This window comes from Dromaius novaehollandiae, chromosome 1 (genome assembly GCF_036370855.1).
Source record: "Dromaius novaehollandiae isolate bDroNov1 chromosome 1, bDroNov1.hap1, whole genome shotgun sequence".
Lineage (NCBI taxonomy): Eukaryota > Metazoa > Chordata > Aves > Casuariiformes > Dromaiidae > Dromaius > Dromaius novaehollandiae.
This window is the reverse complement of record NC_088098.1, coordinates 74879337-74907067: the sequence shown is the minus strand read 5'-3', so window position 1 is coordinate 74907067 and position 27731 is coordinate 74879337. Positions and strand designations below refer to the sequence as shown.

At 40.4% G+C, this 27731-nt stretch overlaps 1 protein-coding gene across 2 annotated transcripts; it reads right to left on the bottom strand.

Annotated features, from left to right (window-relative positions):
* Positions 1–5623: 5623 nt before the first annotated feature.
* UPK3A (uroplakin 3A) lies at positions 5624–25957 on the bottom strand. Of its 2 annotated transcripts, none has more exons than XM_026114138.2 (6): positions 25798–25957; positions 24797–24952; positions 21298–21577; positions 20016–20098; positions 19388–19520; positions 5624–6040 (listed from the first exon to the last, which is right to left on the bottom strand). In XM_026114138.2, the coding sequence occupies exons 1-6, from the start codon at positions 25850–25852 to the stop codon at positions 5950–5952; spliced, it is 798 nt and encodes a 265-aa protein (XP_025969923.1). In that variant the 5' UTR covers positions 25853–25957; the 3' UTR covers positions 5624–5949. The 2 variants fall into 2 exon arrangements, with proteins under 2 accessions (XP_025969923.1, XP_025969924.2); XM_026114139.2 differs by lacking the exon at positions 5624–6040 and adding an exon at positions 17548–18536 and having other exon boundaries at positions 25798–25954.
* Between the last annotated feature and the right edge of the window lie 1774 nt (positions 25958–27731).

The following is a 27731-nucleotide window of genomic DNA, read 5'->3' as shown; positions in this document are numbered from 1 at the left end:
GGCACATGCAATGCCCCAGATTTCCAAAAAATATTGGAGGAATTAAAAAGGAACGTATGGGCTTCAGGAAGCAAGTGTATAATACAAATGTTTACCTTCAAGCAAATATTTCTTCATCCTGAGGTGAATCCTCAGGTATCCTGAATGTGTTTTTCTCATGCACTAATTCAGTAGTAATAACCTGAGGTATAAAAGTACGGTAGTTTGCCAAAATCACATTCATCTCCAGGTATGCAATCTGAAGGTTTTCAGTTATGGGGAACAGTTTTTCTGGTACCCCATGAAGGAGCATTAGACTATCCTACATGCCAGGCCAGGTTTGCCTTCTGTTTGTAGAACATATAGCACAATGAGGTTTTGTACAAGACAGGATCTCCTAGAAGTTGCACAGTGCAAATAAGAGCAAAAGTATGTGCACAAGTAGTTCAGCTCTCAGTGCCCTGTGTGTCTTAATAGTTCCATGGACTCATAACTGCATAATCGGGCAGAAAAAAACTCTCTTCAGTGAAGAACTCTATGCAAAGTGCTTTGTAAATTTAAGCACTGTTTGGCAGAATGCCCTGCAGCTGAGGCTTGTCAGATGGTCTTAAGAGAAGAGTAACATGCCATGTGTTGTGACAACAATCGTTTGGATACCCTTTGCTTTACAGTTTGTGTGTGACAACTCTACTGTATTATTAGCTTATGTACTCTGTACCATATTTAGTTTTAGCTGCATAATTGTGCACTCATAAACAGAAGTTTATTTCTGTATTACAAAAAAAAAAAAAAAAAGGTACTTGGTTCCTGATGTATATAAATGAGCATGTAAAAAAGGCAAATAGAATAATTTAGTTTGCAAGGGACCTCTGGAGGTCATCTAGTCCATACCCCCTTCAAAGCAAGACCAACTATGTGGGGTTGCTCGCGGGCTTGTCCCAGCGAAGTTTTGAATATTTCCAAGGATGGAGAGTCCACAACTTCTCTGGGCACCTGTGCCAGTGTTTGACCCACCTCACAGAGAAAAAGCTTTTCCTTATATTGAGTCAGAATTTCCTCTGTTCCAACTTGTGTCTGTTGCTTCATGTCCTATCACTATGCACCTCCAAGAAGAGTCTGACTCTGCCTTTGCAATACTCTCCCATTAGGTAGCTGAAGACAGCGACAGGATTTCCACTCAGCCTTCTTGTCTCGAGGTTGAAAAGACCTCAGTTCTCTGAATACACCTTGTACGTCACGTGCTGCAGCCCCTGACCATCTTGGTGGGCCTCTGTTGGACTTGCTTCTGTACTTTCCCATAGTGGGGAGTCCAAAACCTGACATAGGACTCCAGATGTGTTCCCACAGATGCCAAACATAGGGGGAGAAATGCTTCATTTGACCTGCTGGCTGCATCCTACTAACACAGCCCAGGATGTGGTTGGCCGCCCTTGTCACAAAGGCATCCTACTGACTCTTGTTCAATATGTTGTCCACGGGCAGTCCTTTTTCTGCCAAATTGCATTCTAGTCAGTTGGTGTCAGGCTGTGGGGTAGCATGGGATTATTCCATCTCAGGCACAAGACTTGGCATTTGTCTTTCCTGAACTTTATGAGGTTCCTGTCAGCTATTTTTTCCAGTCTATTGAGGTCCTGCTGAATAGCAGCCCTGCCCTCCCAGAACATCAATAGCATATCCCAGTTTGGTATTGTCCACAAACTTGCTGAAAGTGCATTGCATCCTATCATCCAGGTTATTAATAAATATTTAGGGTGTGATGCTCTCTCATGCAATTTATTAGCAGTTTATTCTGCTAATGCTCCCGAAATAAGCCCTGGATTGAGATACTGAGCAATATGAAGGATAGCTGCTCCTCTCTCACCTTGTATAGTGGATAAACTTTCTAATCATTAACAAAGATAAAATTTCCCATGACTTTTCACAACCAGAAAAGAAAGTTTGGAGGAAAAGAAGGGTGAAATCTTAATTATATGGGAGCTAATGGGCATTTTTGCCACTACTTATACACATAAGATTTTATACCTTTAAACATATCAGGTGGCTCTTATTAAAAATACCTGTGTGAAATTCAAATAATTATCTGTCTTGTAGTAGGGTTTTCTGTGTACTGCACAGATTCTTCTATGCAATTTAGTCCTGTTGAATTTAACCTTGAAAGGATCTACTTAGATATCTGCAGATTTCCTTATTGAGAACCTTCTACACTTCTCTGGAGAAATTACTATCCCGGATTCGAGCCTAATTAACAGTGCACATATGAACTTGATGTATGATTTATTTTAAAATGCTTTGAGTAAGTAATTAGCATCTTAAAATGCTAAAGGAGCAAGCTAACAAGACTGCAGGTATAAAGTTCCAGAGCACTACTCAAAAGTATCAAAGTTTGTTGAAGCCTAAGAATTGCTACAGTGCCTTCTTTCTCTCACCTTTTCTGGATCTAAAATCAGTTCACCTGCTTGAAATAAAATATATGAGCTTCTGTTATCCTGTAGGGCGCATAGAAACTTACACTAGCATGCTGTTAGGATATGTCTACGTGAAAAAGTGTAGTCAGATTTTTCTGTGCAAACATACTCTAAGCTGGTCTGCTACCAGCCAGATCCAGTTCTGAAGCTGTGAATTAGCTGGGAATTAGCTGGGAAATAGGACATATTATTACAGGTTCAGAAATGTGCTCACTAATGTGACCGAATTCCTGTGCAACCAGCTTCCAGTGCAGGAGATCTGTACATATGCATGGGAATGTATTTTCGACCTACAATGATGAGATAACAGTATATGTTCACTTTGAGCATGTGGCGTATCACACAAGGTTGGAGGGTGTGGGAAGGAATGACATAGGACTATACCAGAATGACATTGACTATACTAGAAAGTTAGATTGCTTTAATCCTCCCAGCAAGTCATAGACTACAATTTAGATTATTTTAATCCTTCTATAAAATTACAGAATATAACTTTCCTCACATTAGGGCTCAGAAAACTGTTAAAGGTGCTTATAAAGTTATAATTAACTGCATGCGAGGGAAAAGTTAAGCTCTATCAGTAAAATACATGACTTTTTCCTTCGAGTGATGGTCCTGTTCAGTCACACTCTGGGTCTCTTGACTATTCAAAAGATTGTTCTCGGAAATTCTAATGGCACCAAATAAGGGGTATGAGTGTTCCTTATTTCCCCTTGATATCAAATTCACCTTCACCACCTCAGTCATCCTTACCCATTGTCTTGCGAAAGGTCTTTCTTTTAGGTCTCAGTAATGTTATCACGTATACATTCCTTATCTATAATAATTGTGTTGGTTTACCTTAGGTTATTTTTGTTTTGCTGTACCCTATGTTTATTTACCTTCTGTGGGAAAGCCTCCTTTCATCATTTTTACAGTTTTCTCAGCTAGACACATGTTCTAGTTGTGATCATTTCTAAGTGCCTAAGAACAGCTCTTGCCTTTTGTGGTGGACAGTAGAGCTCCAGTGCAGGTTATAAGCAGAGGGAGAAACACAAAGATGGCTCCTGCCCTGCTGTATTCAGCACTAGTACTGTAAAGTCTCTGCTTCGTAGCAGCAGTCCAGCCCCCATGGTAGGTGTCCAGGCTTCCAGTGCACAAAGTGGGGCTTATAGCAGGCAATATGCTGGCTCCACCTGTCAGCATGGGCACCATGGTCCTTACGTGGCTCCGTCTGCCCAAATCACAGTTCCAGCATCTCCCAAACTTCAGTGCTGGATGATCTTGGAATTAGAAAATGCAGGTTCCGCCCCACAGACTCTACACTTATACTCCTGAGTGGACTGTTATAATTAGCTGCATGCAAGGGAGAAGTTAAGTTTGTAACAGTAAAATTCGAATTTACTGAATCAGTAAAATGTGACATGCAACTAAGTCTTTGCTGTCCATAAGTACCGCTGTTGTTCTGATTCTAGATCAGCGCTACAGATGTCAGCTGTACCTTTATCTTTGGATGGGACTCCTTGCCTCCTGCTACCAAGGATATAAATTATCTAGGTGCTTCAGGGTTAACCTGAAGTTGGTTTTTACTGGATAGGAGACAGTATCAAGAATTGTCAAAGGTGGCTGAAACTGACCCATTACTTGAGTTTAGACTGACTGATTAGGATTGTTCAGGTGATCCCTATACTGTGTTTTAAGAATGTTTCTAAGATTTGTAAGATAGCTAACTTCAGCTTTACCCATGCCTTTGCCAAGGTTTATGCTTTAGCAGATGCTACCAGCCAGGATACAGTGCTTGTCAAGGCCTCCTTTCAGTCACTGTTATCCTAAATACTCTCAGACTCTCTTACACATAACAAGTACACTTCGTAGGTAGTAAGTAACTGAAGTCAGCCACGGTGTGACTGCACAGTTATGTCCAAACGAAGGCTTGTGCTTGTAAATATGCTTTCATAGGATTTAAAAAGTCATTGCCCAGTCTAATGTAGGTGGACAAGTGTAACCTTCAAGTATTGAGCAGGTCTAAGCCTCAGAATACGACAGGTGTATTTGAAAAGCATCTAGAAAGTACTAAAAATGTTTTGTAAAATGTTTTATGATGTAGTCCTGGCTTCTTTAACAATTCACCCTTACAAGGAAGTAATTTGTATCTCAATTTTTTTAAGAATAATCTTCCTTTCAACTGAGATTCAGGGTTGTTGCAGTTTGAATCAGGACATATTTGTGGTTATCATTAGTTTATTTACATCACTCATTTTTATTTGACACTCGAAGTAGTGGTCAGAATAGAGGGAAAAAAACCCTGAACTCTATTATGTGACAGAGGTAGGAAAGAATTCACATTTGCTGAGAATCCGAACATAATAATTTATCAAGGCCACAACATATAGATTATTTTGCATGTTTTTCAGCTAAAAATGTGAATCTCTTTAGTGAAAATGTCATAGTAGTGAAATTTTAAATTATTATATCAATAGATACAAGGTACCATTGCTAACAGATCATTGTTCATATCATATTTTCATGTGTATAGCCTGTGGGTTTTTTTCATTTCAGCGACAACGCAAGTTAAATTTATATTGTATTTATTGCATTTAAATCAGTCATCACATTCCATGGAATGAAGCAGAGCTCTTTCTCTGCTGGCATAGGCTAGAAAAGCATCCTTTTTCCTCAGTAGGAGGTATCTGAGAACTGTAGCTATATTTCTGTTATCATCATTCATTTTTATTATTCATTGTGGGTTGTCATGCACTTTGCTTTGATATACCATTGTCATTTTATGAAAGTAATCACCAATGACTACCTTTAGTTTATTCTTAGGTATTGAAGAAGTTCATCTGCTTAATGATAAAAAAGAGAAGGAGATTAATTATAAGTCCACTGCATGCATATGGAATGTTTTCTGTATGAATTCAGTGAGATTTCATCCAGTCCAAAGAAACAAAGTCTGTTTGTGCTTAAACATGTGAATTTCTATTGAATTCAATGGAGCTTTCATGGGCTGGATTCAGAGTAGAACTCAGTTGTGAGTGATCAACTGAGATTGGGAGTGATTTCTATAGTTTTCTGCTTTATTATAAGCAATACTGTCACGGCCCGAAAGGAGTCGTTTAGGACAACCTCCCTCCCCTTGGGACAAACGACCAAGTTCATGATGCTCTTGGGCTGAATTAAGGTGAAATGACACCAGCCAACCAGTTTTATGATTTATTAACACAAAAGACAAGGCATGTGGTTAGGAACAATAACTCAATGGCGATTACAACTAGATAAATAAGTCCCGTGCCACACGTTTTGAACAGATCTTATCAACATGCATCAAAAGAGAGGGGGGAGAGAGAGAGAGAGAGAGAGAAAGAGATATCACCACCCATGGATCCAGCGGCGTCCTGTTGGTCCTCTTCACCCTGGGTGTCATGGCAGTGGGGGGGTCCCCTTTTTATACAGTCCAAGTCCCAAAGTCTCCGCCCAATTTCAAGAAACTTCATGCATATGCATGGTGGGTGTGATGAGGGGTGGTCTAGTTTGGCGCAGGCTCGGTGTGTCCCGGGTGGTCACAGGGAGACCATTTCGGGGGTCGCAGCAGACGAGACCTTCCCTTTGGTAGCACCCTGCACATGACAAAACCATAATGGAAAAACAGCATCTCAGTCCTGTTTCCGCCTGGAAACAGATGGCTTCCTCGTGGTTATGGTTTCCTGCAAAATCTGCAACGTGCGCAGCAAGGCTCGCATCTTATCTACCAAGAAATGTTTAAGGCAAAAGTTCACTCATCTGTCCGCCACAAATACATTACTTGAAAGTTACTGCATGGTTTTGTAGGGGGTAGCCATGTTACTATAGCTCACTAAATATAGCTTACTAGCCAGTCAAGCATCAGCTTCTTCACATTTTTCAACATTGTTCTCTTTTGCAAAGATGCTCTAGAATGTGTCCTTTTTGAGATCATAGCAGAAGCTTTTTAGACACAAGTGCAACTGTTACAAGTTCAAAATAAATTCTGACCACTGAGATCCGATCTGTAAGCAGCAAAAACTGTCAGCTCTCTGATAATTAAGATTTTCTTCTCATAGAAGCTGAAAAGTGGAAGAGTGGATGGGATAATGGATGTCCCAGTATCACGTCAATGTTGAGCAGGATGTGGCTGGGCCTTACAATTTAGACATAGAGGCTATTGCCCATGAACAAAGGTGGCCAGAACAGAGAAGGCTGACTCCCAAAAGGCATCTGCATTTCATCTCAGCTGCAGCAGCAGCTGTGGTGTGGGTTGTAAGGTATTCATTTAGCTTGTGCTGGCTTGGGTGGGCAGGAATCTACACTGAATATCAACGCAGCCATAACCACCAGCTATGACCTTACTAATAAACAGGATCAGGTTATGGACCTGAGCTCTGACATGTGGTTATCGCTGCTGTTTAATCATTCAGCTGGTTCCTGGCAGAGTTGTGGCTCTGAAACTGGCACTCTCCGAATCAGTCTCCAGACCCAGCCTGGGGGACAGCGGCACCACGTGTCATTCCCAGCAGCAGTATGGTCAGGGCCTTTCTGCTCTGAGAGTAAAGCATTCAGTCATGTGGATGTGAGCCCTGCTGTGCCACTTGCCCTCAAGGCCAGAGAAAGGGCCATGATCTGTTTTATTTACTAGTATACATGTACCCAGGTAGCCAGGGATCTGAATCTCCCAGACCTTCCCTTTCTGTTAGTTCTTATGCCTGTGTAAAATAAGCAATTAACTGCAAAGTAAATGCCACTATTTGGATTTAGTATGTGTTTAAACAGTTATGCATGAGTTATGCAAAGTGAAGCGTAATAGGGTAATAGAAAATTTCCAGTGTTACTATTTAGAGAAAGGTTTCAGTTCTGTGTGTCTGTTTAGTGCAGCAAATCTAGTACAAGGTGAGAGCAAATGAAGAGAATCGATGAGTGCAGCTGAAAGATTTCATTATCATCTTAAAGGCTCACCAGTCTGTGTGAGCTCTTATCCCAGTTTCTTCATCTAAAATAAAGAAATTAGTCTTGTGAAGGATGAAAAAAGGTATATCAAACAGTTACTTTAGTAGAGTCCTATGAAATAGCATACAGTATTTATTTTATTCATTAGCTCTGGTTGATGTCTGTTAATATAATATAATGTCACTCCAATCCAAACAATAATAAACATTGTTTTAGTAAAGCAAGACTGAAAGAGATAGGACTATGATCTCTGTCATTATTTGAGGAATCCACATCAAAGCCCTCCTCAGTATTCAATTTGCTCTTGTTTAGAGGAAGGAGTTTTGGAAATAAAATTTGGGTTAGATTCATCAGTATTTCTTATCGTGTTAGGAAACATTTATTTTGACTTTCAAATTTACCCTGAATCAGTACCTGTGCTTCTGAGTTTATCCTAGATAAATTCACTCACTTCGTGTCTCGATTATCCATTTAAATGCAGCTCTTCTGACACTTTACCATCAAGTAATTTTAAGAATCTGGTTTAAAGTCATTTATCATAAGAAAGACTCATATGGACTATGTTTGGAATTAAGCTGTGAACCTCTCATCGAGTTTCTTTTTGTGTTAGCTTGAAGTTGGAAACTGTTATTCATAACATTGGGCAATAAGGGAGCTTTACAAAGACAGTGCATTGAATCCTAGATAGCATTTTGATTTACTTGAGATGGTGCAACATGAAAAACAAGTCATATACTAATCACACATTAACACATGAGTATTGAGTGTTCAGATGCCTATTTGTGATTGTAGAGCAAGAAAATGTCTCCTTTATTTAAGAAAGAACTGGGTCTGTTTCCATCAGTTCTGCTGTAATTTCCAAAAGTTACTGCCTGTGCACTAGCAAAATTCCTGTAGTTCTCCAGAGCATCTCCTACTCTACAAAAGAATTGAATACAATCAGGAAAATATTTTTTAGCTTAGGCAAATAGATATAGCTCACCACCCAGAACTGGAACTGGGCAGAAACATTCTTCCCATCCCATACAAAGTTAGGAGATGTTAGAGGAAAAAAAGCCATCATAAACTTATATATGAATTAAGATCTAAAGGAAAAACATTTTTAATCACTGAAACCTTTTTTTTTTTTTTTTTTTTTTTTTTTTGGTAATATTTAAGGTCTTGTTTCAGTTTCAATTATATACATGCTTGATGCATCCATCCTGGGTGTTTTCTTGCTAGCAAGGTAGTCACCGCAGCTCTCCTAACTGTAGAGGCTGGCTTGGTGTGTGGTATGATCAGAAAAACAGGTTTAGTTTATTGTCCTGCTCCAAGCACATTGCTCTCTGGGAACTGCACCCACATAGTACCAGTTACAGTATTTGCATACCTTACTGAACCTTTTCGTGTTTCTTGACTGTCCCTTTCTCCACCCCAGTGCCCTCCTAATAAACAACCAGCCTCTAATTATTTTTTCCCTAGTGGTCCCACTTTTTATAACTTTGTAGAGAACCAGTACTAAATGCGGTTTTGTCTTGACACTGCCGCCGCACCGCCATTTCCTGTCATTGAACATCCTGCCTCAAAAAAAAACCCCATCTTCTCCACAGTTTAGAGATAAACAACCTCACGCGCCTGCGCAGGGACCAAAGGCGCAAAAAAGAGCAGAAGGCGGCTTCTAGGGGGACAGCAGCACGTCTGGCACAAACCGCACGTGCACATTTGCGATCTGCGCGTGAGCGGGAGACCCCTATAAAAGAAGCACGCACTCTCTGACGGGGGCGGGCGGGCGGCCTTGACGAAGCTTGCGACAATTGCTAATCTCGAACGGAGTCAGCGGAACATCATCGGACTCGGAGTGGTGGTAGCTAGTTTCTTCTCTTCTTTTCCAACTTTCTCTATCTTTTCCCCTTACCCCTCTTTCCCCTCTCCCCTTCGCCTCCCCTTTGCCTTTCCCCACCTTTTCTCCCCACTTCATGGAAAATAAAGTTAAAAGATTGTACGTTATTTGACCGGTTTTAGCGTCTTAATCTCGTCCTTGGGATCGTAACGAAACCCTCCCAATATTGGATCGGGACAAACTTCTGTCCCCAAATTTGTTACTTCTGATATTGTTTTCTAGGAAATCTTGGCCTTATATGATATTACTGAAATGGCTACATGGGCATTGTTGGCCTTGCAAGATTCTTCTCGCCAAAAGGTCCCCAACACTGCCTTCCCAATTGCCATGAAGTTCGGCTGTTTATCATATAACTCCCTCTTTAACCACATATGAAATGTAGCCATTCCTCACAGCATTATTTGTAATTTTTGTCAGTTTCTCACATTGTTACCTGTCATGTTCAGGCTCTCATGTCCTGTTCAGTGAGCTTAACCTCAGGCCAACCCAATTAACACTCTAGTCATCTGCTTGCAGCTCCAACAGACTTTAAGACATATAGTCACTGTTCCTATGATAGCATCCATCTGTACCTTTCTTAGAAAAGACTGCAGAGTGCTAACTTAGTTTAACTATGCAATTTAATAATAAAAAGAAAGAACCAACACACACAGACAGGTATATCTGTTCTCGGGATACAGGATGACTATTGATCAATGTGTTAGAAAGGACTGAATTAAAAAACAGGAGGACCACTTCCGTTGCACTAATAAATGATTAGCATTGCCTTTGGCATGATCCCACAGTCTTCCTCTACACAGTGATGATTTTGGCAATAAAACACCTTAGAATAGTACACTGAAGACAGATATGTTAAAGGTGACTTTATCTGAAGACATTTATGGGTGTGTTCTTAGTTAAAATTTGCCTTGGAATACCACTGGTAACAAGTGGAAGCCATTCATGTCTGAAATGGTCAAAATAGTTTTCGTTCACTTCCTGGTAGACTGGAGGCTATGTGAAAGAAAGCTGTCTAATTATAACTAGCTCTTTTAAATCCTTCAAAGGAGCAAGGTGTGATGGACATAGACATAGAACTAACCTGTTCTAACTAACCTGAACTAACTAGAAGTCATAGATGAAGAAGACACTTTCATTGCCTGGACATTCAGTGAAGATCAGAAACAGTTCAGATTTGTAAGGATGGCAATCCTTTCCCACCTTTATGATTGATAATGCTCCAGTAAGTTGAAAAACACCTACAGATCTAAATATAAAAGGGAAAAGATGACATACTTGGTGCAGCAATTGAATTAAGAAGTGATTTCTGTAATTCCTGGGTTACAGCTTTTGGATGGGAGGAAACTTGAACTGAGTTTGTAGAATCTGTAAGGAACAAGTATAACATTCTACTAGAAGTGCTACATCCATTTTCTGTTTTCCAAATACTGTGTACCATTTATAAAAGTAGGGATTGGGAATCTTATCCCAGAAGGAGTCAGGCTTATTGCAAGAAGACTAATATGATGAGGTCCTTATGAATTAGATATGAGAAAACAATATATTACCCTCTGATCAGAGTAGTATCCCTCCAGTTTTCTTCAACTCATGTGGAGGATCATTATAAATCAGGGATCAGTGGATCAGCCAAAGATGGGGAAAAATCCATCTAATATTCACAACATTTTTTCTAGATGTCATAGACCAAAGATTCTAAGGCGAATTTCTATGTTAGCCTTACATCCAGCCTTGGGGTTATAGCAGTGATGCAGATAATGTTAAATGCATCAACTTTGTTCAGAGAAAATGAGCTATCCTCTGGAATCTTTGAATGCTGCTGTATGGTAGAAGGCTTGAGGAAGAATAGGTATCAGATAACTTCAGACTTTTTAGGCACTGCAAGAAATAATATAGATTTCTACAATAGATTTATAAGGGAGCAATCCAGAAAATAGAAATCAGACATTCCAGTCCTCCCATTTATCAACATTACTAAACTTGGCTAGGACTAGAGACGTGCAGACAAAGAATTATATGAAAATATAAAATTAGCTGATGTGATGTTTATCAAACATGAAAATTATCCAAGTGTTACCTTGCATTCTTCTATGGGTTTGTTGTCTTATCTCACATCAGGTTGTAAATTCTTCGGAACAAAGACTGTCTTTTTGTAGCATATTAGCACAGCATATTGCTGTTCCCCAATTGGGCATACTGTGATGCATCACATCAGCTAATTTAAGCTTGGTGGTCCATTGTAAAATGTTTTGTAGACTTCACTGCGTAGGTCTTTCGTGCCTGAGAAACTGCTGTCCAGTGCATTATAATGGTACTAACAAGGAACATCTACCACATGGCTCACCAGTGCTGGCAGCACTCCAATCTGTAATACCCTTTGAAGTGCCCGGGGAAGAAAAGTTGACATTTTTTGCTGTTTTCTAAAGCAAAGCCTTCCGCTCAGTGCCTCTGAGTGTACAAACACAGTGAGCCAGCAACTGCTCTGATTCAGTTCCAGATGGTCAGAGTTTATTACGAGCATTCCCCTTTACCAACTAGGTTGCCTTCCTCCCAAAATCAGAGCAATTTTTTAATTGCCATACGTCACAGCAGAAAAGCATGTGTAAACGTAACAGCTGGAATACCTGTGATATTAGCAAACTGTGTTCTTACATTTTAACTTCATGACATGAGACCATGGCTTAAAATTGACCTTATGACATCAGACCATAGGACATTTACAATAATTGTGATTTCAAATTGTTGTTGATAGTGTCATCCTTTTTCTGTCATTAAATCCTATTTGGCTTCTTTAGAGGCGCTTGCTACAAACTTCCATTCAAAACAGGGAATCGAAATAGGGTCAGTTTAATCTTTTAGGGGCCTATCCCTGAATTTACATAATAAAGGAAGGGAGACAACTCTGCCTAGCATTCTGCATACACCAAACTATTATATCTTAATCCATACAATTTCAAATGCTCTTTTTCCTTTGACTCCCCTAATTTGAAGGTTGAATCACCTTGTTCACTTTTTTTCTAAGCTCAAATAAAACTGAAATGATCACTATTTGGTTCTGTCATTTTGCAGAGTTAGACATGTAGCCTCTGCAGGCAACTATGGAAAAGCTCAGAGCATTTCCTCAAGGAAAACCATCAATACTAGCATTGAAAGCTGTCATATTGACTTTGTCAGGGTCAGACCTTGCAATAGATCTGGAAGAAGTGTGGTTTACCAAGCATAGCCAAAGAAAGTTTAAATGCCATTAAAAACCATTTAAAAGTTGGTCATTCTGCTGAGATTTTTGCCAAGAAAAGTGAAAGATGGTACTGATTAAAGTAGATGAATTGCAGTTTATGTACACTTGTTCATATGGGAATGGCTTGAACTCACAAATTTGTCTCCCAAAAAAGCAGCTAGCACATTATAACAACTTTCGGTCACAGCGTCAGCTATAATGAAATAATTGCCAGCCTATTACTATTTTTAACAGCCAGATAATATCCAGCATGCTTTTCTCTTCATGAGGGCTAAATGTTAAGCTTTACCAGGCAGATGTTATAAGAAATTACAAGGTGCAAGAAGGGAGGGAAGAGAAAAGAAAGTTGCTTATTTAAGGCCAAGACTTCATATCTACAGTTTATTAAGATTTAGGTTTGTGTTGGTACCTTGTTATTACAATTTCTCTGTGGTTGCTAGGTGTCTGTCACTTGATGTCTCATCAGATTCTGACCTCGCAAAGAGACAATAAGCACCTAACCATAATTCAATAGAAAAACTAGTGCCAGCAGTTCAGTAGCAGACTGTTATAATGCAATAGCATTCTTAGATTTTCTTCCCCACAAAGTAGGCCCACAATGGTAAGTAGAATAAAAATACACCAGGGTCTCTCTGAAACAACAGGCAATATATACAGTTATAGTTAGAATTCCAAAATGATTTCCAAAATTTGAAAAACAATAAAAATACTTAAAATAAATTCACAACAGAAGTTTAATAATAAGGCCGTATACATTGTTGAGACCAGTGTCATCTTAGTCTTATTTCTAAGTTTTAGAAAGTAGGTCAGGCCAAAATGGGAGTTCACCAGTGAGTGATGGACCTTAACATTGTGCACACATTACTGCACCAGCTGGTGTAAGGACATAGGTGTGGAGAAAGCAGTAGAAGCAGGAAAACAAATGCAAAGAGCAGTTTGAGCCATGAAGGCAATGCAGTGACCAAATAGGTTGGCAGAGCTATAGCTAGCATGCTTCCTTCTGTTGTGTGATTCCTATATTGACCTCCCACTTAAAAAAAAGTGAACGTAATTTGTTTCCAGATTTGAGACTTTTCTGAAAAAGTGCCCTACACAAAATTTTTTCAAAGAGATGATTATGTTTCATTGATAAGACCATAAAGAACTAAGAGTTCCTGTGTGCTCAGTCTGTTTGAAAAATCAGGCCACTGACTTTTGAATGCATGTTTTCCAGAGGAAGCTTTCCTCCTACAGGCAAACTACTGCGTTGTTTGATTGTTTTTTCTTTCCCTGAACAAGTCTGTAAACTCCTTTTGGCAGGAAATGTGAGGGCATTTTGTTCATTAGTAAAGCATACAGCACTTTACTGATGCTCAGTACCACTGGGCATTGATCAGCCTCCTCTTTTGCAATTTGGTCCTGATTTTGGGATAGGTTTCTTGAGCACAGACAAGGAGGCATGTCACAAATACAGGTTAAAAAAAAACTGCCTCAACTCCTTCACAGCATGGCTTTCATATAGTCTGTCCCAAAACAGCACCTGTTACAATCAAGCAAGCTGTTTCATCCTTTATCTAAGAAGGAATAAAGAAGGGGAAAAAAAGGAAAAAAAGTCTCTAATATTCCTGATAACTGTCAGTTAAAAATATGCAAAATTTATTACTGAATAAAAAATAAGTAGGTCTGAAGACAATGACCTCTTCCCTGACCCTGCCCATATATTAATTCTGATTAGTTATACATTTGCCTGGTGGGAGTAAAGCAGAACAGACTTCTTGTTTGAAGATGTAGAGGGCATTGCCTTCATGGGCACATCAAGTTTAAGGAATGCAACATACTATCTCTCTGCTTATTCATGTCTTTAGCCACCTTTGGTTCATTTATCTCCCATTAATTTTTTTTTTATTTGGTATCCTTCCAGGATTACCTGTGCTGTAGTTTAATAAAAGGCTTATAGATGTATCATAATGGTCCTTATAGCTGGCACACAGGAATGTCTTAATCAACCCAAGACTCACATGATTCACTACTACAGCCACGTTTGAGCAGCTAACAGCCCCAGGACAAACCAGTCATTGCCTGTCACAGGTGTGCTCGAAACCACATAAATCTCATCTAGCTCTTACCTTTTCCCACTTTCCTCCCACACCCAAATTCAGCCAGTTCCATAGACAAGCTGGATCACATAGCTGCTAGTGGATAACTTGAAGTTTTCTCTTTTCTTCTTTTTTTCAGTGCAGTCAGTCCACCAACTGAACTGCTAATGCAGCATTCCAGCCAGCACCTGAACCAAGAACATGTTGGAGCGAGTGACGCAAAGGGAGTTTAATGCGCTTGTCTTGGTCCTGGAGGCTGGCATTTGAATCTCAACTGAGAGCACAATAACCTCATCCTAGCACTAATTTTTCCTAAGTACAGTTTGCAGGATTCAGTACTTTCTGCCTGTCAGTATTTCTCCATAGCAAAATGCCAGGACGCAAAAAAAAGAGACATTGAAGATCAGAAAAGGTGTACATAACTATACTCTGGGAAACTTAGCTCCATAAGGGTTGTATTCATCTGTGTGCAGACTGGAAGACATCGAAGCCTTTGTAGAGCTTCTCATGAAATAAGAACTCAAGTTCAACTTGTATATGACCACTGTGTAATATATGGATAAAACCTGAGCACAGTCCAGAAGTGTTCATGTAAGCAGAACTTCAGTGGTGCTTTCTGGACTGTTTTTTCCATCACAGAGTAACATTTGCAATCAACATTTTCAATCCATTTTGCAGGGCCACTGAGGAGATGAAAACTGTCATTCGGTGCCCAAAAGGATGGCTGGGAATAGATGTACTACACCTAGAAACATCTAGTGTATATCACGGTTCAGTTTTGTCTTGTTTCTGTTGATGCTTTTAATGCAAATATGTAAGGGTCAAGAACTATCTTTGTTTTGTCCATACACATTCCTTCCTTCAGTCTGGCAGACTGGCTGTGAAAGGCACATCTGCACAAAAATATAGACAAGTTTGGGCAAGAACTCTTGAAAAAGCTTGATGTAGTCTTTTTGCACCCCTATTCCTTCAAAAAGTAAACAAAAATGTTGGAGGAGATTGTTTAAGTCTGTGTATTAAAGAAAGTTATCTTTCATATCTTATATTTCTTCTAGGTGACCAGGGTAAGAGTCAGGACATACCTTTTATACGCTCTGAACAGGAATTTCTATACCTTTTCTTTAGTAAGGAGTCAGAAGCAGAGTAGAAAGAAATGAGTATTTAAATCAATAGAAATATCATACAGAGAGGCAAAAGTAGCTGTGACCCTGTGCTGGGATTTATCAGGACTGTTGCTTTGTCTGGGCACAATCCTGAAATACAGTTGCAACATAACATATGGGTACTGACACGCAAGATTTTGCAAGAAGTACTGATATCTTATAGCTAGAGCTGCTTGAAGCTGTTTTCCCTGTCCAAAGAGAGGGATGCATGGAAAAACAGATTTAAAACTGTTGTTTTCAACAAAATATTTCAACAGGAAATATTAAAAAGGTCATTTTCAGTATATTAGCATTTTTCTTCCTTTCCGTTTTCTTTGATGAGGAAGAAATGTCCCAAGATCCGAAGTTGAGGAAAGGCACAAATTTTTTGCCACACTGTTTGAACACCAACAAGTTTTGTAAAAACGAACAAAGCTTATATGCATTGCAATGTAGGAGAGACTGAGACAGAGTTAATTCTACTTAATTCAGTGAAAAAAACCCTAAAAACAATCCATTTTGAAATTTTCTGTAAAGAAATAAAGGTGAAGATCTTGCAAATGCAACATAAGAGAAAATGCAAGAACAAAGGCAAACCGTTCAAAAGCAGGACCATTAGCAGGATTAAACTGACTAAAAGCCAGTCTGTTGGATAGGAGACTAGCTGCTTGGTGTGAATGTCTGTAAACAGATGCTGGCAGAATGGAGCGGGGCGGGGGGGATTATTCTAGCACTCTATTTTAAATGATAACTAAGTCCTGAGATACAGTCTCTCAAGCCACCCCTCCAAACAGGAAAAAAAAACCTTATTCCAATAATAGAATGAATTGATACGGTATCCAATATAATGTATTTACTGTCTGCAGTTGAAAGGAAACTCATTTGTCTTTATTAATTACTAAGCCAACTGTTAGATGGCCTGTTTTTCCAGTTGGTCTGGAGCAAGGAGTAACAGCCCTCTATTACACTGAAGTACTATTTTGGTTTTATAAAGGAGGCAAGAAGTACAAGGATCTCTTGTACTATAATGTTAGCACTGTTACACCTACAGTTCCTACTCACTGTTGCTAGAAATTGCTTCCACATTTTTTTCCAGTACATGAAATAGGAAAGCAAGGCACTTCAGAGTGATGTTTCGAGCAGCCTGTATACCAAGCAGGGAAGTGCACCAACAGCAAAAAAACAAAGGAAAAGTACCATTTCAGGCACATCAACATCCATTTCTAGTCAGAATGCACAGCACAGCTCTCCGTTAAAGTGCTTCCCCCTCTCCCCCCCACCGACACCCTACACACACTCTTCACATAGCAGAAACCAAGAAGGTGAACAGGCAAGCTTTAACGTGCTGCAGTTTAGTTAGCCATGGCAGTTCCTGTGCAGATCCCTTAGGCCTAAACCCTGAAGTTTAAAACCCACAAGTTTCACAGTCATCAAGCTATAGTGTCAGGTATAGGTACTCCATCCTGCCAATGTTTGACTTAAAGTTTTTTAGTTTTAGTAATCCTGAAGAGAGTAAGTCTCACTCCCTAAAATAAGTATCAGTGCAAGATCACCCAGGCCTGCCAGTGACAGTAAATGACCTGTACAGAGAGTCCTAACTCATTCTTAATCTGAAACAGTTTGACTAATTTAATGACAGTCTAGGAGAACAACAGTAGTAATCAGTGACAGCTTGTGCTTATCACAAGTAAGTATTTGTTACAATAGGATAATTGCTTTTACACACTCAAGAGGTAGGGCTTTGAAATTCAGTCTTCCTCATAAGATTTTTGGGCAGACAAATCAGTGTAGGTGAAAGGCTACATCAATGGAAAAAAACACAGTACATAACTCATATGTTGGGCAAAGATTTATTTCTAATCATCAACTGAGATCCTGAAATGAAGGAAGAAAATTAGCTCAAAAAGACCCCACAGCCCAGATACCAAGACATGAAGAGTGCTGGTTTGCAGCTGCTTAGCACAGTGATCAGGAATGTGGCCAAGCCTGACAGCAGTGAATATACTCATGTTTTTCCCCACTAAAGCACTATCTCCCCCTTATTATACAGGGCTCTGAAAGAGCATGCCTTCTTTGAGGCACTTTTGTTAGCTATCATCTCCACAAAGCTATTTGAGGGTATATTTAAGTGTTTCAGATCAGAATTGCTGTGCTACAGAGCAATTGGAACTTGTTTTGTTTCTTTTAGGAGAAGGGAGGGAAAAAAAAGGAGTTTTATGATGCAAATAGTCAGTAAAATCCTGATGCAGCTGCAACTCCCTGTTGCCCACCTTTTAGTCCCTGGCTTTCTCAAAGAACGTCTTTCTAAAGCAGCCTGCTTTTCTTTAACTCCTTGTCAGTTACTAAGAGAAAGGTTGAGGCACAAATGGCTATGAGGAATGGTCATGAGGAACTGATCAGAGGTCTGCACCAAAGCCTAAGCCAGATGACAGTATGTATTAGACAACCTCTGATCACACCAGTGAAATTTAAAAGGTCTCATGAAGCTTCTTTCTTTAGTCCGGGCATTTCATATGTGCCATACAAGGCAATTAACAAAATGAAGTTTCATTAGGCTATCGTGTACTGCAAAACTTCAAAAAAGTGTTCCATATGTTATCTGTGCCTTTTGGTTCCAGTTGCCCATACTGTAGTTTGTTTTGAACCAGCGTTGAGTAGACAAGATGATCCTTTGGGTCTAGCACATGTAGCGATTCAGTTCCGTTTCCAACCTTGACTTGAACCAGGCTGTTTGTTCACTCAGAGCTCACCTGTGGTCTTAGTTCACTTTGTTGAATAGTCTGAGACACGTGCCTTGTCTCTGCAGAAGAATCTTCTAATCCCCTAGTTGAGCAGTGAAAGGTTTTATTTAGTTCCAGTAGAGACTGAGTGGAGCCTATTTTCACAATGTTCTGCAAAGACTGATTGCTACTTGAATCAGAGAATCTTAGTATCAGAGAATATCATAGATTTTTAAATAATCATTTGCTGTGCAGTTTTTACTTTCCACACCTTTAATCCAGCACCCTGGCAGAGCTGAGTAAACACAGAGCACTTGCATTGTTTTCAAGCAAAAGAATTTGGTTTCTGCAGCCCTGATACCCACTATTTCTGAAATTTAGTTGATTCCCACCAGAAGTTCATCTTCGGAATCAGTGAGGCCTCATTGATCTTCTGGGTCAGCAGGCATAGAAGACTAGAGACAGTGTGTAAACTAGTTCAGTTACACAGCACCAGCAAGACCTCACTTACTTGTTTAAACAAGTAACTTATTTCTCCAGGGGAGGTAGCAAATCCATTGTACTCAAGCAGTCATTAATTAGTACAGTATGTGATCTCTGTGAATGTCTGCACTACTTAAGACAGTTTCCAGTCTCTTGAGCTAGATGGATAGCTGTAATATATATGGAAGAATACATAGACTTTAAGCGTGTTCAACTCCATTGGTTTTTGAAATAGTACTTACTGAAATCTGACAGCTAGTAGGTTTAAGATTGTGCAATAATTACAAGATGCATTGATCTTGGCCTTGGTAAGGAAGATCATGACACAAAAATCTCTATTATCAAGTTCAAAATTAGGACATCTGGTCTGTTATCTCATACAACATTAGCAACAGTGGCTTGAGATGGCTGGTGACAACAGGGTTAGGGGACCCTCTGTTACTAGAAGTTGAAAGATGTAGTAGTACTTACCTGACAGTAGAGGACACAGAAGCAAGAAAGCCAGAAAGCAGAAGGAACACAAAAACACTCAGGATTGATGTAATGACAATCATGCCTCCACTCCTTCGACCAGGCCCGGTATCAATTTTCATGGGAAGTTTAACTAGAAAAGCATGAAAAGAATGTTCCTATTGTCTATTTTTGACCAGTACACCCTCACCCTCCCAAAAGCGGGAATGCTAGTGATTTAGGAGAGACAAAATGATTCTGTGTCTACCTGAAGTCTTAGGTGAGCTACAGGAAACAGGTTTAATGCTCATTGTCAGCTGTTAGAGGGGATAAGATTGTCTCAGCAGGATAGCCAGTATGACTAGTACCTGTATTACACAGAAGTTTCAGAAGAGCCAGATACCATGGCATGAATCAAGTCTCAAGTAAAATGCACAAACCTCATCTTTACTAAAAGAATTATTTTGTTTTGAAGGTCACAGAAGAAGCAGAACATTATTCCACATTTAAGTCTGCTATTCCCATACTGAAAGGCTGACAAAATTGTTTAAATTGTGGGAAAGGACTAGGCGTTGCTCCCTAGGAGAGTAATAGGTATTCTAAAGCAAGTGCAGCTTCTCAGAGTACCTGAATAAAGCCACAGACTTACCTCGTCTGGTTTTGATTGGATCAGACCAGAGAGTTTGGTCTTTCATGATGCAGTCAGTGTTATCTACCAACATGTATTTAAATCTGTGAGGGGAAAAAAATTAAATAATTATTTCAAATTTGAGCTTCCTTACTAGGATTTTGTAAGCTACTGCATTAGCTAGTTGGTCTTCAGTTTTTGTTGAAGAATTAGAGATAGTCAAAGATAACTGGCTATTTCCAAAGACCTTATAAAGAACATAATATAATTAATCGTAGAAAAAGCTTTCTGTGCTATGTCGTGTACAGTTTGCACTTCATTCTTGAGCCTGGGCAGACGACAGCTTTCCAAAAATATTTTTTCCCAGCTTGCTATTCCCTGTTGTGAAGAGCTTCATTATTTAGGACAGCAAGTGCTTTTAATTTCTATACGGAAGTCAAAGATTTTGTCCAGCAATAAAGATCTTTGGCACTTTCTCTGCTAGAGGAAAGCATTGAAGAGACAGACCAACATCAGATTTGGCAAAGAAAGTAAGTTTCCATTCTCTAATAGGCTGACTTTTCAGAAATGTCCTGAAGAGACAGAGAAGCCAAGACAGCTTCTGCAAAATTAAGCTGATAGTATTCTGTTTCAGAAGCATACTAGGTCTCCCCAACAGACATAGCTCTGTGACTGCCATTTTTACTGGGGCTTTTAAATGGAGAATACCAGCATAACAAGTGTTTCAGGTAACAGCGGGCAGCGTCCCCAGCTTCCCCAGACAACAGGGCTCAGACAAATTGGCAAGCCACCTGGCCCTCAATGTAAAGCCTCCAGCCACATTAGGGGCTTCCTGGAGCTGGGGACCACAGAGGACTTTGGGCCCCCAGAATCCCACCAAAATAAAGCAAGCAGTGCCAGAGCTGTGTCTGCATTTTGTCAGAATCACTTAACCCAAAATACATGATGAATAATGTCAGCATCATTTCCTAAGCAAACTTTTTCCTTCATCAGTTTCTGATCAGATGCTATCACTGGATCACCAGCTGCAACAGAAATATAGATTCAGCAGTTCACACATGAATTTTCCTAGTGATCTGTGGATTTAACCTGATAGAGCTTACCATTGCAAGATAAGCCCTATGGACCAAAAGCCAAGCTAGACCAAAGCCAAGCCACTTTCATTATTACTTTTGTGATGGAACACTTCAGTTCTGGACTGGTGATTTGAATCATACTGTTGCAGGGGAACATCACAGACTAAGTTTTACTTCCTACTGCATTTTAAGAGGAGTAATCACCTTGGGAGAAATAAGAATTGTACCTGTATGTTGTATCTGGAGTGAGAGGTGGGTTACAGACATCTAGGAAGTTTGGATCATACAAACAAGTCTCATCATTCCCAACTCTGAAGAGGTATTGTTTCAGGACATCAGAAACTTTGTTAATGTCTCCTACATCAGCAAGGTTTGGGGGCGATGCGCAGTTGGGTACATTGAACAAGGCAGCCTTGTAAGGTCCAAGCCGTCCCCCACTTGTTTGCTGGAACGTGCTGTCAAGTGGTTTGCTTCTATTGTCAGTCACTAGTGAGCTTATTGCAATTGCTGTGGGAGAGACACTTTTAAACAAGGCTGTTAGAACTAATTCATTCCTTTCCATTCACCCAGTACTTACTTGGTGACTTCTCTTCTACCCCAAAAGCATCCAAGTGAGAAATGAAAAATCTGCTACCAGTTTGGCTGCGTAGGAATCCCACTGTCCTTCTCCATTTGCTGATGAAGCCTCATACTTATCCCTTAAACTGTGAAGGCTCCACAGCATATCTCAAAGCAATACTTTTCAGTAGCCACCCTCCTAAAATTCCTGTTTTCCAAGAAGAATCTGATAGAGTGGGGAGGGGGGTGGCAAAAGGTAAATGAGCTCGTAAAGGCACAAGGCAGAAAGAAATGAACACAGCTTTTACCTTTCTACATAGGGTGGTTAAAAATATACATATATAGAAAGCTTGAAGAAGCCAGCTCCTTTCCTCAAATTCAGAATGCCTTCCTAAGGAAACAGCAGCACTTCTGTACTTCAGAATAGGGTTAAGGAATCTGCTGCTCACAGAGCAGTTGGCTCAGAGGGAGATATTGATCCGACGTCAGAAGAAGCAGATAAACTTTAATTTTGGCTGCTTATCTGACAGCACAAAATATTGAGCCAGCTCTGCTAAGGCTGCCACACTTCTAGAAAGGCCACAGAAATGATTTTTCACCCATTTACAGTCCCTTGCCAGAAGGCCAGCATGAAAGCTTAGGCTGTTTACATAACTGACCACACACAGACATCTGCCTCGCTCTCTGTGGCTGAGGAGGGAGTGAACGTGGACAGGGAAGACCTGTCAGATTCTTTGCAGTGAAGTGGCCCTCCCAGTCAGGTGTTCTTGTATGTGGCCCAGCCACACACAGTGTGCTTCCCCCGTAACATACATGACTCCAGTAAGCCTCCAGCATGTTCTGCCATTTCAGGTGAGACGCTATAGCCAAGGCAGAGTTCCTACAGGACCACAACCGTACTATCTCCTGGAGCAGAAATCCTACGATCTCTGCCGATACAAGAGCCATACCTCCCAGCACAGCAGGGTAGGCAATCCACCATGCAGAGGCTTCATGGACAGATACAGTATCTACATTTCTGAATGTAGGTCAGAAAAGTAGCCATGCCAGCACTTCCAGACAGTGTGCCACAGAACAAAGTCTGAAAGTCTTCACCGCCTCAAGCAAACTGTGGATCTGTGCCCAGCCCTAGAGCATAGGGTGTGGAAGCTCAGTTCCAACTCTCAAAGCTTTCTTGCTGCAAAGCCAAGGCACAAGTCCCAAGAAATGCTCTCAAGTTCTGCGGCTGTAGTTTAATTTATTTTGAGAGTCCCCTCCAGCTGTTCAGTGCTGTTAACAGTGAAGGAACACCAGTTTTTCCAAAGCTGCGGTATGTAAAGAACTACCTCAGTTTGGAAGCATTTTTTTGTGCTCCCAGAGCAGAGTTCATGCAATTGCCTGGTCATGAGAAGTTTTAGTTACAGTCCAATGCAAACTGAAAACTGTTTTGCAAGAGAAAGGTTTCTTGCACAGGTTAGAAACCCAATTTCAGAATCAGCGCTCAAGTTAGTTGAGCCCTTCCACTCAAAAGGAGCCAATAATAAGAAAGCGAATACTAGCTAAGACCTATTTTAATCATAGCCTTGTAACCCCAAATTATACTCTTTCTCACCTAAGTCTATTCCCTCTCACAGTCTCCAGTAATTCTAGCTATGGGAGAGTCAGCCTGGCTGTGGTGAGCAAGCGTTAGTGTCTAAGCAAGGTTTTTTGTTTTTTTGGTTTTTTTTTTTTTTAAAAACCTGAGCAGATTGAATCTGACAGTGGCACTAACAAGAATAGACATAAAGGTTATACTGCTCTTTCATACATTCATTAGACCCTCAGCTTGATACTACGCTGAGGCATTTTCCTTCCAGCAGAGCTGAACACAATGTGTTAAGAAAATTAGGTTTCCCGTCTCCCTGCTCCAAGAGGCATTCAAGGGGGAGCCAATATGCTGCTTTCCAGACCAGAGACAAATCCAAACAAAATTCCTTCCAGTTTGCCAAATAACAAGTTTGCATCTGCTTGTTTTAAAAGTAGCAGCATAGATTTCTCCACATACAACCCTTTAGAAGAGATTTATCCATCAGTGTAAGAAGCTTTTGTCACAGAAAATGGGGTGGTTGATGTGGTTTCCAACACAGAACATCAAACAACAAAGTTGCATATTTGCAGTTACAACTAGTATCAGGTCAGTATAGCCTTTTAAGTAGTTGTAATGCACTTGCTGTAGCCTGCTTCAGATGTTCAAAGGTGCACACGCCACTTGCAGGAAGTGTCTCAAAAAGCAGTACATTCACATTTGTTTGTGTTAGCTGTATCTAACAGCATATCTGGTTACGGTCTCTACCACTACGATCAAGAAGCGTCTTCCTTCCACCTTTTCCAAAAGGGCAACAACCCAGTGGTGGAAGTTTTAGACACTTTCTGTGCTATTAACTTACTGTTGTTGGCCAACTCTCCCTCCTCCTCCTGCTGTGAATTCCCTTCTCTATGCCTCTCAGAAAAGGAGGCTGCATATCATAACTTTTTCCCTAAACGGTGGTATGTCATTTATATCTGTCAGGTTAAGGAGTAGCTCTAGCTGGCATTCAAAACAGTCTGCCAGAACAGCAGGTGGTCACTGCCAACAATATTTCATGGCCCAGCAGTTATGAAATTCATTTTATGAACGAAGCCATGGGCCAGGCATCTTTGACCTCAAGTCTACCATGACTTTTCTTCGCCTACAAAGAGTTCTGTCCTTGCAAGTGTTGGCTATCCTTGAAGTCTGCACACTTAACTATGAAGCAGATAGCAGTAGTTACCCAGCTTCTCTTACCAGCTTTACCTAGGGGTATTCAGACTTCTATGCAAGGCATTCATATTCAGATAAAGATAAGGTATCAGACTGTGGACCACTTGGCTTCATTAGCAAGATTTTGCTAGGCTGTTTATAGCTGATGGTGTTCTTCCACATCTACAGGGTGTCAGCTAACACAGCACTCATGCTTGTACTTGTTAGTCAGCCCCACTGAAATACTACCCTTATTTTATAATAAGAGTTTAGAGAAAGCTGAGACCAGAGGCTCAGCTTGTATGCAGTTTGCAGCTATGTATTTGCTCCTCTCCCCCATTCAGACACAGTCCCATCAAATTTTGAAGAATTACATTAGAGGCCACATAGTGTAGTTATGCACCAGAGAAGAAGTAATGCTGGATACTTACCCAATTCCATCATTGCATACAAGTAGACAGTGTAAGACTTATTTGGATGTAGTGAGCTGTCAAACATACAGAAAGGTTTCTCTAGAGCAATTGTAGTAAGGGTGGGATTGTTTGTAGCAAGCTGAGCGGCTGCAGTCTGAGGTTTCAGGCTCTGATCTGGAAGAGAAAGTTACCAAAAGAGTACATGAAAGTCTTTCACCTCTCCCTCTGCAAGCTCTGACTCAAAAGGGAGGGTAGGCATTGCTAGCAAACAACATTAAAGCATAAGAGTGGGATATGAAATACGACTGCCCATGAAGCAGCATACTTGTCCTGTGAAAGTTTGAGAGTTGGTGGGGTTGTTGTAATGCAAAACGGGGAACTCAAGAATTTGGAGATGGAGCTAAGAGACATTGCTGTTCCTCAGGAAGGTAACATGCACATTAGTCACCTCACCAGAGGTGGGCAATGGCAAAGCCTCATTAGATGAGAGGCTTGAACCTCTGTCATTACAGTCTCGCATACACGACCACCCCCTAAACTGCCCAACAGCAGCACCAGAAGCAGTGCAATTATTTTTCAAATCCTTAAGCTACAAGAAGTCTTAATAAGGTTTTCAAGACATACAGAGCAGGAATAACAGATCTAGCAGAGCCTTACAGAAAGGAAAGCTGCCTGGGAGAGGTACTGGAGAGAGAAAGCAGTACTGGAAGAGGGTTTTCTGTCAGACATTTCTCCCCTCCCTCACCCTCGCCTCATCCCCAGTCTCCTGGGAAAGTTTAACTAACAAAAGAGAAAGAGATTAAGTAATTCCTCCTGCTTCCTGACCTAGATGCAGCAGAGACACTTTAACAGGCTTCCAACAAGATTCAGTACACATTTGCAGCCCTAAATGCCTTTCTCAGCACAGGTCCTAGAACAGAGCTGACACCCAAAAAGAAACAAAAGAAACAGAAAGAGAAGTGCAAGGAGAAGAATAACAAAAAAGGAGGAGAAAACAACCTCAGACAGATACCACTTACCTGCATATAGCTGCCCTAGAGAGCAAAAGGCTAATACAATCCAATTGCCCCTCATGCTTGAGCCCAACCAAAACCTATCACAGGGAAGGAAAAAGAAAAAAAAAAAAAAACAGGGGTGAGAGGCAGTCCCTGCTAAAGAGCTCCCACACGCACTCCTGCCCTGAAGTCAAGCACACCTGCACCTTTCCACAAGCTCCCTGTGGTTAGGAGCTACCCACCCCCTCAGCACCTCCCTATATGCTTATCCTCCCTCCTGCTCAGGTGGCACCAACCCCCAAGCTTTATCAGCTCCCTGGTGGTAGAGGAGGGTGTTGGAGCTTTCATTTCCACTCAATATTAGACACCAGTCTAGCTCTCAGCAGTGCTATGGGTGTAAAAAGGATTTTTCTTCCAGGTGTAGCTTCTTCTGTCTAAAAACACTTTTGAAATCTCACGTGTAGGGAAAATTTGGGACTGAATATCTGAATCCTGCAACCAACCTACATCAGGGAAGGACCTGATTCTGATCTGCTTCAGAGCTCTAAATTTGGGCAGCCTTAAATCAGAGGTCACACTGCCTTCTGAGGTGTGTTTCTTGGGTTACACCTTGTTAAATATAAACCTTCTGATTCTGCTTCTGGTTATGCTGGTGTGAAAAGGCAACTACATGGATGGCAAACCACTGGGAGAGCTGAATCACACCTGTTGCAGTGAATTGTTCATCTGAGAATACTCTTGATATGTATTGCTGTTACAAATGGTTTATTACATATGATCTCAGATTACAGAACTACTAATCACCTGCTTAGGCTGAGGGGGGGAAAAAAAGGTGTCAGAAAGATCTGATGGGGCAAACTTTATGCCACTGCTGCATCTCCAGATTTAGACTAATATCACTACAGTTACATTACCAAATACATCTCCATTGTGGATATGCCATGGGCCCCTGAAATCTGTCTGAAATATGTAATCAAATGATTATAATGTAATTTCCTCCCCATATGTATCTCATTTTGTTTCAACTTCCGTGTGTTTGGTTTGACTTTTTTCTCACACTACTTTCATGGGAGAATAACTCTATTGAATGCAGGAGTTATCCCAGATTTGCACTGGTATAGAATAAGGATGAGTTTTATTATCCCTTCTCACTCTACAATGCACTATAAGCTTGTGCTGGAATAAATACTTGTGTGTATCAGGTTAAGGCAGAAAAGAACTCACCCCTCTGTCATTTATTCCTATAAATCTGATTTTTAACAATTGCGGTAGGGGGGTTATTTGTACAAACTTGGTACTGATTCACTCAAGAATTTTTTTTCCTTTAAAGCAATACAAATGATACACAAAATCTGGAAGGTTCTCAGTAACAGCACAGCTTAAGAACAGCAGGATCCCTCTCCCCATGAGCCAAGTCATTACTTTCTCCATACAGCGATTCCTGTAAAATCAGATCCTGAATTCTTTAGACAGGTAACCCTTCCAGAGCAATCAACAAGAGGGTTTTTTTTCCCCTTTAAACATAGAATAGACACATTATTTGCCTAATTTTTGAAAAAAGACACTAGGGCATCTTGGATATCAGAGAAAAAGAAATATTCTATTTCATGGCATGCAAGCCATTTGCTTGTGTTAGAGAATACTCTTCCAAGTTTGGCAAAGCATCACATACATAGCAACAGAAAAGAATACCCATTTTAAAAATCAACAAATTAAAACCCAGACTCATCATATAAATTGCAACTTAAAGATAGCAATTCTTTGTTTTAGATTCATAACCATCAAGTAATACATTCAGTAGTTATTACTCAGGCAAAACTCTGCATGACCTTGGAGTTTTGCCTGGATGAACACGGTGGTAAACTGCTCCTTGGGCTGCAGTCATGCAAACTGTTACTCATGTGATCAGTTTTACTACTGTGAGAAGCATGTCAACAGAGTTGCTCATCACAGAAAGG